Here is a 16,097-nt window from a genome sequence, read left to right on the forward strand (position 1 = left end):
AGTCAATGCCATTTATGGAGTGTACATATTGGGAAGAGTCAATGTCACACATGGGGAAGAGTCAATGTCACATATGGGGAATAGTCTATACAACATTTGGGGAATAGTCAATGTCACATGGGGAATAGTCAAAGTCACATATGGGGAATAGTCAATGTCACATAAGGGGAATAGTCAATGTCACATAAGGGGAATAGTCAATGTCACATGGGGAATAGTCAATGTCACATATGGGGAATAGTCAATGTCACATATGGGGAATAGTCAATGAATGTCACATATGGGGAATAGTCAATGTCACATATGGGGAATAGTCAATGTCACATATGGGGAATAAACAATACAACATATGGGGAATAATCAATACAACATATGGGGAATAGTCAATGTCACATAAGATGGCATGCATGGAATAGTCAAATAGTACAACATATGATAATAAGTCAAAGTTACAATTTGGGATATGGGGAATAGTCAATGTCAAATGTAGGGAATAGTCAATATCACATATGGGGAATAGTCAATACAACATATGTGGAATAGTCACTGTCACATATGGGGAATAGTCAATGTCACATATGGGGAATAATCAATGTCACATATGGGGAATAGTCAATGCCATTTATGGAGTGTACATATTGGGAAGAGTCAATGTCACATAGGGGAATAGTCAATGTCACATATGGGGAATAGTCAATGTCACATATGGGGAATAGTCAATGTCACATATGGGGAATAATCAATGTCACATATGGGGAATAGTCAATGCCATGTATAGAGTGTACGTATTGGGAAGAGTCAATGTCACATAGGGGAAAAGTCACTGTCACATATGGGGAATAGTCAATGTCACAAATGGGGAATAGTCAACGCCATTTATGGAGTGTACATATTGGGAAGAGTCAATGTCACATATGGGGAATAGTCAACGCCATTTATGGAGTGTACATATTGGGAAGAGTCAATGTCACATATGGGGAAGAGTCACTGTCACATATGGGGAATAGTCAATGTCACATATGGGGAATAATCAATGTCACATATGGGGAATAGTCAATGCCATTTATGGAGTGTACATATTGGGAAGAGTCAATGTCACACATGGGGAAGAGTCAATGTCACATATGGGGAATAGTCTATACAACATTTGGGGAATAGTCAATGTCACATGGGGAATAGTCAAAGTCACATATGGGGAATAGTCAATGTCACATAAGGGGAATAGTCAATGTCACATAAGGGGAATAGTCAATGTCACATGGGGAATAGTCAATGTCACATATGGGGAATAGTCAATGTCACATATGGGGAATAGTCAATGAATGTCACATATGGGGAATAGTCAATGTCACATATGGGGAATAGTCAATGTCACATATGGGGAATAAACAATACAACATATGGGGAATAATCAATACAACATATGGGGAATAGTCAATGTCACATAAGATGGCATGCATGGAATAGTCAAATAGTACAACATATGATAATAAGTCAAAGTTACAATTTGGGATATGGGGAATAGTCAATGTCAAATGTAGGGAATAGTCAATATCACATATGGGGAATAGTCAATACAACATATGTGGAATAGTCAATGTCACATATGTGGAATAGTCAATGTCACATATGGGGAATAGTCAATGTCACATATGGGGAATAATCAATGCAACATATGGGGAATAGCCAATGTCACATAAGAGGAATAGTCAATGTCACATATGGGGAATAGTCAATGTCACATATGGGGAATAGTCAATGTCACATATGGGGAATAATCAATGCAACATATGGGGAATAGCCAATGTCACATAAGATGGCATGCATGGAATAGTCAAATAGTACAACATATGATAATAAGTCAAAGTTACAATTTGGGATATGGGGAATAGTCAATGTCACATGTAGGGAATAGTCAATATCACATATGGGAAATAGTCAATACAACATATGGGGAATAGTCAATGTCACATATGGGGAACAGTCAATGTCACATATGGGGAATAATCAATGCAACATATGGGGAATAGCCAATGTCACATAAGATGGCATGCATGGAATAGTCAAATAGTACAACATATGATAATAAGTCAAAGTTACAATTTGGGATATGGGGAATAGTCAATGTCACATGTAGGGAATAGTCAATATCACATATGGGGAATAGTCAATACAACATATGGGGAATAGTCAATGTCACATATGGGGAATAGTCAATGTCACATATGGGGAATAATCAATGCAACATATGGGGAATAGCCAATGTCACATATGGGGAATAGTCAATGTCACATATGGGGAATAGTCAATGTCACATATGGGGAATAGTCAATGTCACATAAGGGGAATAGTCAATGTCACATATGGGGAATAGTCAATGTCACATATGGGGAATAATCAATGCAACATATGGGGAATAGTCAATGTCACATAAGGGGAATAGTCAATGTCACATAAGGGGAATAGTCAATGTCACATATGGGGAATAGTCAATGTCACATAAGGGGAATAGTCAATGTCACATATGGGGAATAGTCAATGTCACATATGGGGAATAATCAATGCAACATATGGGGAATAGTCAATGTCACATAAGGGGAATAGTCAATGTCACATAAGGGGAATAGTCAATGTCACATATGGGGAATAGTCAATATCACATATGGGGAATAGTCAATACAACATATGTGGAATAGTCAATGCAACATATGGGGAATAGCCAATGTCACATATGGAGTGTACATATTGAGAAGAGTCAATGCAACACATGGGGAAGGTCAATGCGACATGTGTGAACAAATCATTGTAACACAGTTGTGGAATAGTCAACGTGGCGTGTGGGACATGTTGGGAAAAATCAATGTGTTTTACTAGATATATTTGATAATATGTGTTTGCCATTTATATGTTTATTATGTTTGGTAGATATCCTGTACTTTTATCTTTATTATGATCATAAAAACATACTTATCTGTATTAATTTTTATAATGGGTCTGTTAGACTCAGTTAAATATATAGTCATCTTAAGTCAATATTTGGTATGTCATTTAGATAAAAGATCTTTAGATATACAGTAATGTCTTTTTATAAAGGATTTTGGGGGAGGGGGATTAAAATATATATGTTTTGCTATATTAAAGTTAATAGGATGCTTGATCACTGACATTTTCCCTAAGCTATGTCATCTTTTATTCATGGTTGATAATGATCAAGACAATCTATGACTGGAATTGTGGAGTATCAAGGGAGATTTGACAGCTTATTATGATTGCATTAAAAAAAAAACTATAAAGAAATTGATATTAAAATCAGGATTTCACTGGTGCCCCTAGCCACACAGTCAGACCAATCCAGACAAAAACAACTCATTAAAATAAAAACTGGGTTGAATTAACTTTGTTTAATGGTATATATAACAGCCTTTTTTTGTTGAAGGTCTATGTTTACCTTTTCAGTTCTTTGACTCTAAAAATAAAATTCTGAGGTTTGAAATAAAACTTTATATATTGTCAAATCTGCTGTCTCCTTGAATTGTCTTTAATTAACCAATGAAAACTAAAACATGCAGAGAATTCGGACTAAATGTGTCAGTCAAGATTTAATTTACAATAGATATGAATGCAGTCTCATATGATATAAGTCATGTTTCTTCATACATTCTAAAAAACGTCTATTTTACTTTCAGGGTGTGGTTTGTACATTACATGAAGGAGATGATTTTGGTAAATTAGCATTACTGAATGATGCACCAAGGTATTTTATAAATTGTATTGATAAAACATAGGTTATTCATGCCTTTTTGCTTCTTTTGTTAACAAAGGTTGATTATACTCTTGGCATGCCAGCTTCCAGCCTGACCCAGCCTCCACATATACAAAATTTACCAACATGAAATAGACAATAATGCTGAAAGTGGTATACAACACCATTCAGTCAATTTTCTCATTAAGGGCTATCACAAGGTGCTTTTAAACCTTTTCAATATTCAGTTAATCATGAATAGCTAGCTTTTTTTGTTAGTTTACAGTGTCTGCTAGCTTTTATATTGCTATTGTTAGTTTTCAAATGTACCTTTCTTGGCGAGACACTGGTAAATACAGGTTTGTACCAGTTAATACCATTTACTGTACTTTGTATTCATTAAATCTGGACAATATTGAAGTCAGTTCCATCATTGATTTATATTTAAATGAACCAATTCTTAACTACATTTGGGTCAATTAGTCTGTTTGTTATGATGAATGGGCTAAGTAATTGGACTCACTTTAAGGATACTATTAATTGCTCTGTTGTCCGTTTAAGTACACCTTTTATTTTAATCTTTTAGTATTGCCCTAAATACATTGAATGATGATTGCTTTACTAGGCATCAGCCGGAAAATAGTGCATAACGTGTCGATTGCACTAAATGCAGTCTAGATTTATATATATGAAATAAGAATTAATTTAAAAACTACTTAACCTCTTGCCTAAGAATTTATAAGAACAAAAAGGTTTTTTATTTTGTATGCCAGAATTTTTATTCTATTTTGGTATAGTCAATGAAAGTAGTCTGAAAAACAAAAATGATCCTTGCATTGTTTTTACAGTTACATTTTTAAGGAAAACTAAGAAAGTAACAAGTATTTTTTATAGTGAAAGCACATACACAAGACAATAAAATTAATTTACACTCAAAAACTTTTACATTTGGATTAATCAATAATAATAACCTAATATAATAGAATGCTTTGAAATGTTAGATTCTAATTTAGTTGACCTTTGTCCCCTAACGATATTGATGATTATTTTGTTACATACAAGGATGATCGCAAATTATTGCTGTTAATAATTAATTTGATATCTATAAGAATATATATACCCAAATGTATTATGAATAGATTTAAAAACTAGATGAAGAAAATTATATTTTCAAGACAAGCTAGTAATTTACACAAATAATCCTGCCCAACTGATATATCTGTTTACTTTTACTATTAATATTTTCGCTATAAAGACATTAGCAAAAAGATACACATAAAATGATCAAACATCTTTGTTAAAGGTGAAAAAGCCATCTTTAGCACCAAACCAGTGCTAAGAGCTGTCTTAGAATTTCAAAATCATTTACTTCTGTGCATGTTTAAAAGACTTTGTCCACTGAAACGTTTTAATCCCATCACAGTTTGAATTCACCCCTACAAACTGATCAACTGGTAAACAATTATAAAGCTCATGCAAAACAATTTTTCTGTGATATGTGGGAATCTATATTGCATTATTTTTTTATCATCATAATAATGATATTGATATTTATTAATAATGTTTCAAAAAGACCATCTTTTATTTATTAAAGACATGCTGCGTTGTTTAATATGAATTTGTCATTTTGAAAAGTAGCAATCAATATTTTTAGATTTAAAGTTTTGAAATATTTGTTTTTCAATGATATCATCTCAACCTGTTAACCTTGTAAAGAGATAAACAATTTCTCAATTCTATTTTTACACTGACTGCATATATGTTTCTAGGGTTTGTATTTCATTTATAATTTTGAAATTAGAATTATCATAAAAATTTTAAAAAGGCAAAAATAGCCATGTCATGTGAATTTTACAAGTAGTTTCAGTTGACCTTATAAGAGTTATTTCTTGTCCTGGCAATTTAAAGGGCAATATGCACAAATGCACATACACATAAATCTACCAAACTCAACTGGTTACACTAATACATGTAGATAAAGATAGTTTAAAAAAAAAAATCTGAACAATTTTCATTTGTTTGAACCTACATCACTACCATCTAGTAAAGATCTTTTTGGAAGACTGGCTGGTACCACTTGTTTGAAATTGTTTGCCAAATAATTAATTCAACAAGTTTGCCTTTTTAACATAGTGCCCAAGGGAAATAACTCCAACTCAGATAAGGTCAAAAGCAATCTATCTATATACAACTTTATGAAAATACTATTTTATTTTAAGGTGACCTTGAAACTATTATAACAACTGCAATATTTATTTTTTTTATCTACAGAGCAGCTACCATAGTCCTGAGAGAAGACAACTGTCATTTCTTACGTGTAGATAAAGATGACTTCAACAGAATATTAAGGGTACGTAATACTATCAGAAAGATATAATGAATAAAACCATAAGATATGAGCAGGAACAAAAAAATAGTCATTTTCTTTTCATAACAAATTAAAATGACAACAATAAACCAACTGTAATAGATGAGCAAAATTTGCCTTCTTGATTTCCTCTATACAAATAAGATGAAACTTGGAACTGTTGACACAGTACAATGTATAACCTTTCAACACCCTAAGGACAGCTTCACAAGCACCCCACATGAAGTTGGTTATAATAATGATTCAAAGAAACACTAGTAATATATCCCAAAACTTATGCTGCTGCTATTTCTATCTTGAAATGTGACCAAATATTAAAGCTAAAAAATGCAAAACAGTAATATTAAATAGTATAAATTATTAGTTATTTTTATTCCATCTGATGTGCTTTTCTGATTTTCAAAAGCAACTTGAATTATTTGCTTTGAATATAAGTTTGAAACGATATCTGGTTGACATTAATTCCAAAAGGATTGGTTTATTGTAGATTGTGTAAATTTGAGAGAACTGCTCTAAGAAGTATATTTTTATCATTGATAATTTTTTAGGATGTAGAAGCCAATACTGTAAGATTAAAAGAACATGGACAGGATGTATTGGTATTGGAGAAAATACCCACAAACACACCTAATCCTGATGGAACAATTCAGTCACACTTTAAGTAAGTCAGTCAAGTACTTTCTAACTTATCTAACTTATAAATGGCTTAAACTAAATGATATAGATTCGAGATGTATGGTATAAAATGTAAGATATATTATCGTGAATACCAATTTTCTCGTATGATGAAAACATGCCTTTTTGTGGTAATGTGATTTCGGGGTTTTGCTATATTCTGCATACAACCTGATAGTAAATTTATAAATTGTAGAAATTTTAAATTAGTGGTTTGCCTGTCTCCACAGACATTTGTATCTTACTAGTAATTAAAACGAATCCAAAGTATGTATTCATAAATACGTTAAACCAGAGATATCCTAATAATAAATAATTGAAAGTCATATGTCAAAATATAATTCCAATGATAAAAATGAACAGGCTTATTGTATAATAATCTCTTTATAAGATTAATTTCTATATTTTTTATAGGTACTCTGTCATGGCTGGTACAGCAGAGAAGATGTTAGAATATTTACTGGAGACCAGACTCGCAGAAAATAAAAATGAAGACCCATCAGGTAAGTGTAATGAGGGATAAGATTTTTTGAAAAGTTTATGAAATATTTGTAACAGTTTTTGCTGAAGACAATCTTATAACAAAATTATTTCTAATGACAAAGTAATGCTGATGAACTATAGCTTTCCTTAAAAGTTTATTGTGCTTATTTATAACGCGAAGAAGTAAACACCAGATTTTTGGAACAGACTTTGAGATATAGTACATGTATAGATCAAATACTATGGAAAATATGAATTACTGTTGTTTGTTTTATAGAATGACATTTGAATAAGGAGTTTACCACAAACTTTTTCTTTTTTTCAGATTTTTTCCTGGAAGATTTTCTCAGGACTCATGTGATATTTATGCCAACAAACAAATTGTGTGCAGCATTGCTGTCACAGTATCCTTTCCAAGAACAATTTCTATTTCCATTAAGTATTGTAGTTGGATAATTATTGCTTCCCATGTAAGCAATATATTCAAACATTTTATATAAAACAGGTCTTATATTGTGATGTTGTGTCAGGAGATTCTTGCACTCTTTTATTATTTTTTTTAAGCATGATGAAATAAGATTTTGCCAACTATTCCTCAACTCCTCTGATTGATTTCATGGATTTAAGCAATCCTTATAACATAGCGCCACTGTTCAATTTCCATTACGTTCGTATTCATCCAAAAGTTTCTTTGTGGTTACCCTAACATGAGCTGTTTCATATCATTTCAAATAAGGGATCTATTAGTTTGTTTAATTAACTAATTTTTATACACTGTTAGTTAAAGTATTATGCATTGTAAATTGTTGTAGTGAGAATGATGTATTTATCTGCCCATTGCTTTGTTGCAAATACATAGATAAAGGAAGATGTTTTTATGCTAAATGTAAGTATATGAATCTTCTGATCTCTACCAGACATTATTACCTTAACCAGTAACAGTTACCATGCCAAATCCTATGTAAATTGTGATGAAGAGAGTGCCTCATATGCCCTAACACAAAGACGATCAGTCATACAGTTTGTACATGAGTGGTTTTCAATAGGACCATCTGTGTTCAAAGGAGAGAAGACCATCAAAGCTTTCTTAGAGGTAAATACTGGTCAAGTAGCATTCTATTTTTAGAGACTGTACATAAAATGTAAACATAGTTATAGTGTGTTTGGAACTTATGAAGTGCTATAAACAGTAATAAGGCTGGAGTAGAAACTATGAGAAAAACTCAAAATTTCAATAAATAATTGAAATGAATAAGTAAAACAGCACTTATTTTAACACTGTTCTCTGTTTTAAAAAAGCTACTAAAATAACTTTGAGTGTAATCAAAGCACAGTATAAAGAAATTGAAAACCTTTATGTTTAAAGAAGAGAGAAACAAATTGTTTTAGGCACTGATGCCATAATCTATAGATAAAGGGCAAAATATATGCACATTTAATAAAGCCATGAACATTCTATTAATTCATTGGGTCTAGAGTAAACTGATAAATTAGATGACTTGCACTAAATAATTTTGTATAGTTGTATGTATAATATGTTTTTTCCAGGAATTACAGAGTGCAGTAGAGAAGGATATATTGGTTCTCCAGTCAATGTCACAAGAATTACATCTCATCAAATCTATTCTGCAGTATATTGCTGACAAGTAAGTCACAGGATAAAACCAACTAATCTATTCTGCAGTATATTGCTGACAAGTAAGTCACAGGATAAAACCAACTAATCTATTCTGCAGTATATTGCTGACAAGAAAGTCACAGGATAAAACCAACTAATCTATTCTGCAGTATATTGCTGACAAGTAAGTCACAGGATAAAACCAACTAATCTATTCTGCAGTATATTGCTGACAAGTAAGTCACAGGATAAAACCAACTAATCTATTCAACAGTATATTGCTGACAAGTAAGTCACAGGATAAAACCAACTAATCTATTCTACAGTATATTGCTGACAAGTAAGTCACAGGATAAACCAACTAATCTATTCTACAGTATATTGCTGACAAGTAAGTCACAGGATAAAACCAACTAATGAAAATTTGATCAGTTGGAACTTTATAATTATGATATTTCCTGTCTGCATAGAATTTTGTGTCAAAACTAAAAATTGTAAACATGTAAAAGTTATCTGACGTTTAGGCAAATTTGTGTAACATGCTTTAAAATCTAAATTAAGTGTGACACTTTGTAAAGGATAGTTGTTACTTTTCAATTGAATGAACCAGGAAACATTAAATATTGTTTAAAGTCTTTAATCTTTCTTTTTTAGAAAATCTCCAATAGAAGATAGGCCTATTATAAAAAGAAAATTCTCACCATCAAGTGTCTTAGTTACAAAGAAAAGTTCATCTGTGGACCAATCAACTTTACCCAATCTGAGGCAGCCAATCAAACCAGACGATGAAAGTAAGTTTACATGTCAATAAATGGTTTGTTGTTTGTTGTCTCTTTCTATTTATTTATTTGTGGTTAGTTAATTGATAAACTATTGGCTTTAATGTTAATTGCCACTTTCATTCTATTCATTTATTACCAATAAATCTGCATTTTACTCAATCAGCTAAAACATATACCATATGGTGTTGTCAAAACTTTCATTTTGAAAAAAGATGGTTTCGATTTTGTCTGTACATCACATAAAAATGGTTGGTTTCTTATGCCCCTTATCTTAAGGGGCATTATTTTTTTTTTTTTTTTTTTTTTTCTGTGTGTTCGTTCATCCGTCCATCTGTCTGTTTGTTCACCTGTCCAGCTTCATTTTAAAGCTTTTGGTTACGGTAGATTTAGATGAAATCCAATCAACTTGAAAACTTAGTACACATGTTCCCTATGATATAATCTTTATAATTTTATTATTTAATTAGAGTTTTGACCCTAATTTCATGGTCCACGGAACATAGAAAATGAAAGTGTGAATTGGGCATCTGTGTACTATGGACACATTCTTGTTCATTAAAAAATAAAGACTTTGGTATAACAGTACTGTCTGATCAATATCATTCGACATGTTTATGCCTCTGTAACCCTTTTAATTACTATTACAATATGGTATATATATGGTCTCATTAGTTATGGTATTAAATTATAATGAAAGCATTAATATTTTACTCTAGACCTTATTGGAAAACCATAAAGTTAATCCAAATATAGCCATTGTATAAAGAAAATTGAAAATAAATATTTCTCTCATGTTGGAAGTTTCAATAATCGTCCTATTTTAAGTTTTATGGCACTGCAAGAAAAATTGCTTGGTTATACAAACGTAAAGGTTGTTGCACTTCCAAAAGCAACTTATTCGATTGTGTTGTTTTGAAGTTGACAAGACAATTTTTTGTATTTTTTCCTCAGATATTTTCAAAGTATATTGTGCCGACCACACCTACAGTACATTACGTGATACAATGGACTGTTCTGTACTGCAGATTGTTGAGCAGGCCAGAGACAAACTTTGTCTTGGTGAAGACCTTGTATTATGTGAGGTCAAATCATCAGGAGGTAAGTTAACACATAACAAGAGACATTTCCAAAAGCTTCAGGCAATTTTCAGATTTGAGGGTGGTAACAATCTTCAGCAGAGATGAATTTATCCATTACATCTAAAAGAAAACTAGTATGTGACGAAAATCAAATGCTTTAGAAATAACATAATAATAAATCGTTCTAGAGATTATTATTGTCATTTTAAATTTGAACAATAATGAGCATGCTTTATAATAAAAATAGGAGTATTCACATTTTCTTAGAAAAAAAGTCATGTTAATATATTAAATACTGACAAGAATAACATAACAAGTATTGCCTTTAATATCAATACATGTATTTGCAAAAAGTCTATGCCATTATTCCCATTGACTTCTGCACTTTATGTGCTAATTTGGAGAAATAGTTTCTGACCCTTTTTAATTGTTCTTTTTATTTACAGAAAGAGTTGTTTTTAAGAAACAGGATATTTGTGTGACCACAAGACTCACTATAAATGGATATTTATTCATATCACCTAGAGAACACCTTGATGCTTTGGTGAGTATTTAAGCTTACTAAGTATCCTATTTTCATTCTTGAATAATAAATCAAAATGATTTTGACTTTATATATAAAAAATGAAGATGTGGTATGAATGCTAATGCAACAACTCTTCACAAAAGACCAAATGATACCGAAATTAAGAACTTAAGGTCATCATACAGCCTTTAACAATTTATATCCATTACAGAAAATTAATGAAATTGCTAATCATAATCATGTATTTTCAGTTTTATCTCTAAAATACTGATTTAAGTTTAAACATCTGTTTCATATAAAAACATATATAATTTACAACAGGGAATTTTTATCAGGAGAAGTGAAATGAATAATTGATGTTAGTGCAAGTATAAAAAAAATGAGTAGATAGTGTTAATACATCTATCTGCAAATCTAAATTTAGTACTGTCTCAAAGGTAAAAGGTATAAAATGACATGCTTTTCCTTGTAGACCCCATTACCAGAACAAGAAGGACCAACACATGGTACAGCAAACACAATAGAACTGATGAGTACTAAAGAAATCGCATATCACATGACTTTGTACGACTGGGAATTATTCTCTTGTTTACAAGAGGTGAGTGGTCCTATAACCTGTCACATGACCCCATATCACATGACTTTGTATGACTGGGTATTATTCTCTTGTCTTTAAGAGGTAAGTGGTTCTATTACCTGTCACATGACCCCATATCACATGACTTTATATGACTGGGAATTATTCTCTTGTCTTCAAGAGGTAAGTGGTTCTATTACCTGTCACATGACCCCATATCACATGACTTTGTACGACTGGGAATTATTCTCTTGTCTACAAGAGGTAAGTGTTCCTATAACCTGTCACATGACCCCATATCACATGACTTTGTATGACTGGGAATTATTCTCTTGTCTACAAGAGGTAAGTGATCCTATTACCTGTCTGATGACCCCATATCACATGACTTTGTATGACTGGGAATTATTCTCTTGTCTACAAGAGGTTAGTGTTCATAATAACTTGCCACATGACTACATTACCCTATACTACATGACTACATTACTCTATACCACATGACTACATTACTCTATACTACATGACTACATTACCCTATACTACATGACTACATTACCCTATACTACATGACTACATTACCCTATACCACATGACTACATTACTCTATACTACATGACTACATTACCCTATACTACATGATTACATTACCCTATACCACATGATTACATTACCCTATACTACATGACTACATTACCCTATACCACATGACTACATTACTCTATACTACATGACTACATTACCCTATACTACATGACTACATTACCCTATACTACATGATTACATTACCCTATACTACATGACTACATTACTCTATACCATATGACTACATTACTCTATACCACATGACTACATTACTCTATACCACATGACTACATTACCCTATACTACATGACTACATTACCCTATACTACCACATGACTACATTACCCTATACCACATGACTACATTACCCTATACCACATGACTACATTACTCTATACCACATGACTACATTACTCTATACCACATGACTACATTACCCTATACTACATGACTACATTACTCTATACTACATGACTACATTACTCTATACCACATGACTACATTACCCTATACTACATGACTACATTACTCTATACCACATGACTACATTACCCTATACCACATGACTACATTACCCTATACTACATGACTACATTACTCTATACCACATGACTACATTACCCTATACTACATGACTACATTACTCTATACCACATGACTACATTACCCTATACTACATGACTACATTACCCTATACTACATGACTACATTACTCTATACCACATGACTACATTACCCTATACTACATGACTACATTACTCTATACCACATGACTACATTACTCTATACTACATGACTACATTACCCTATACTACATGACTACATTACCCTATACTACATGACTACATTACTCTATACCACATGATTACATTACTCTATACTACATGATTACATTACCCTATACTACATGACTACATTACCCTATACTACATGACTACATTACTCTATACCACATGACTACATTACTCTATACTACATGACTACATTACCCTATACTACATGACTACATTACTCTATACCACATGATTACATTACCCTATACTACATGACTACATTACCCTATACTACATGACTACATTACTCTATACCACATGACTACATTACTCTATACCACATGACTACATTACCCTATATTACATGACTACATTACCCTATACCACATGACTACATTACCCTATACCACATGACTACATTACCCTATACTACATGACTACATTACTCTATACCACATGATTACATTACTCTATACCACATGATTACATTACCCTATACTACATGACTACATTACCCTATACCACATGACTACATTACTCTATACCACATGACTACATTACTCTATACCACATGATTACATTACTCTATACCACATGACTACATTACTCTATACCACTAGATTACATTACTCTATACCACATGACTACATTACCCTATACTACATGACTACATTACCCTATACTACATGACTACATTACCCTATACTACATGACTACATTACCCTATACTACATGACTACATTACTCTATACCACATGACTACATTACCCTATACTACATGACTACATTACCCTATACTACATGACTACATTACTCTATACCATATGACTACATTACCCTATACTACATGACTACATTACCCTATACTACATGACTACATTACTCTATACCACATGATTACATTACTCTATACCACATGACTACATTACTCTATACCACATGATTACATTACTCTATACCACATGACTACATTACCCTATACTACATGACTACATTACCCTATACCACATGACTACATTACCCTATACTACATGACTACATTACTCTATACCACATGATTACATTACTCTATACCACATGATTACATTACCCTATACTACATGACTACATTACCCTATACCACATGACTACATTACTCTATACCACATGACTACATTACTCTATACCACATGATTACATTACTCTATACCACATGACTACATTACTCTATACCACATGATTACATTACTCTATACCACATGACTACATTACCCTATACTACATGACTACATTACCCTATACTACATGACTACATTACCCTATACTACATGACTACATTACTCTATACCACATGACTACATTACCCTATACTACATGACTACATTACCCTATACCACATGACTACATTACCCTATACTACATGACTACATTACTCTATACCACATGATTACATTACTCTATACCACATGACTACATTACCCTATACTACATGACTACATTACCCTATACTACATGACTACATTACCCTATACTACATGACTACATTACTCTATACCACATGACTACATTACTCTATACTACATGACTACATTACTCTATACCACATGACTACATTACTCTATACTACATGACTACATTACCCTATACTACATGACTACATTACTCTATACCACATGACTACATTACTCTATACTACATGACTACATTACCCTATACCACATGACTACATTACCCTATACTACATGACTACATTACCCTATACTACATGACTACATTACTCTATACCACATGACTACATTACCCTATACTACATGACTACATTACTCTATACCACATGATTACATTACTCTATACCACATGACTACATTACTCTATACCACATGACTACATTACCCTATACCACATGATTACATTACCCTATACCACATGATTACATTACTCTATACCACATGACTACATTACCCTATACTACATGACTACATTACTCTATACCACATGATTACATTACTCTATACCACATGACTACATTACCCTATACTACATGACTACATTACTCTATACCACATGATTACATTACTCTATACCACATGACTACATTACCCTATACCACATGACTACATTACCCTATACCACATGACTACATTACTCTATACCACATGACTACATTACCCTATACCACATGACTACATTACTCTATACCACATGACTACATTACTCTATACCACATGACTACATTACCCTATACCACATGACTACATTACCCTATACCACATGACTACATTACTCTATACCACATGGCTACATTACTCTATACCACATGACTACATTACTCTATACCACATGACTACATTACCCTATACCACATGACTACATTACTCTATACCACATGACTACATTACCCTATACCACATGACTACATTACTCTATACCACATGGCTACATTACTCTATACCACATGACTACATTACTCTATACCACATGACTACATTACTCTATACCACATGATTTAGTCTCTTTACTGGATTTGGAATTGCATACAACAACATTAATAAGATGACTTTATAAGGCAGGGATCTTTAATTTCATTCTGTAATGGAGGAAGTAAAGTTAGTTGTCATATAAAATATCAATGAAACAGCAATCCATCAATGCAAGTTTGTGTAATATAGACATCTATGAGGGGGGAATAGGACCTTTATCGGGACTCTGGGATCAGGTTTTTTTAAGCTAGGGATTTGAGGATTAACCCTTTTGGGAACCGGGAATTCTTTTTTTCGAATTTCGGGACCTCGGGATTTTGTATTTTTAAGCCCAGGATTTCGGGATTTCCTGTTTTTAAGCCAGCGATTTCGGGATCAGGACCCCTCCTATCCCCCCTCATCTATAGTAGTCGAAATAAAGTTCACTGGAACA

General features: G+C 32.5%; 1 protein-coding gene across 7 annotated transcripts in view; it reads left to right on the forward strand.

The window, feature by feature from the left end:
• Positions 1–16,097, forward strand: part of LOC134712196 (rap guanine nucleotide exchange factor 4-like) — a 102,925-nt gene that overhangs the window by 76,871 nt on the left and 9,957 nt on the right. For all 7 annotated transcript variants that reach the window (XM_063573505.1, XM_063573507.1, XM_063573504.1 and 4 more), the window contains 11 exons: positions 3,687–3,754; positions 6,014–6,092; positions 6,659–6,771; positions 7,200–7,288; positions 7,594–7,672; positions 8,211–8,361; positions 8,817–8,914; positions 9,541–9,677; positions 10,620–10,766; positions 11,194–11,291; positions 11,746–11,871. In XM_063573505.1, the coding sequence (XP_063429575.1) occupies positions 3,687–3,754; positions 6,014–6,092; positions 6,659–6,771; positions 7,200–7,288; positions 7,594–7,672; positions 8,211–8,361; positions 8,817–8,914; positions 9,541–9,677; positions 10,620–10,766; positions 11,194–11,291; positions 11,746–11,871 (1,185 nt within the window). The remainder of the gene's footprint in view (positions 1–3,686; positions 3,755–6,013; positions 6,093–6,658; positions 6,772–7,199; positions 7,289–7,593; positions 7,673–8,210; positions 8,362–8,816; positions 8,915–9,540; positions 9,678–10,619; positions 10,767–11,193; positions 11,292–11,745; positions 11,872–16,097) is intronic.

The sequence above is a fragment of the Mytilus trossulus genome, chromosome 3 (assembly GCF_036588685.1).
Source record: "Mytilus trossulus isolate FHL-02 chromosome 3, PNRI_Mtr1.1.1.hap1, whole genome shotgun sequence".
In the NCBI taxonomy this organism is placed as follows: Eukaryota; Metazoa; Mollusca; class Bivalvia; order Mytilida; family Mytilidae; genus Mytilus; species Mytilus trossulus.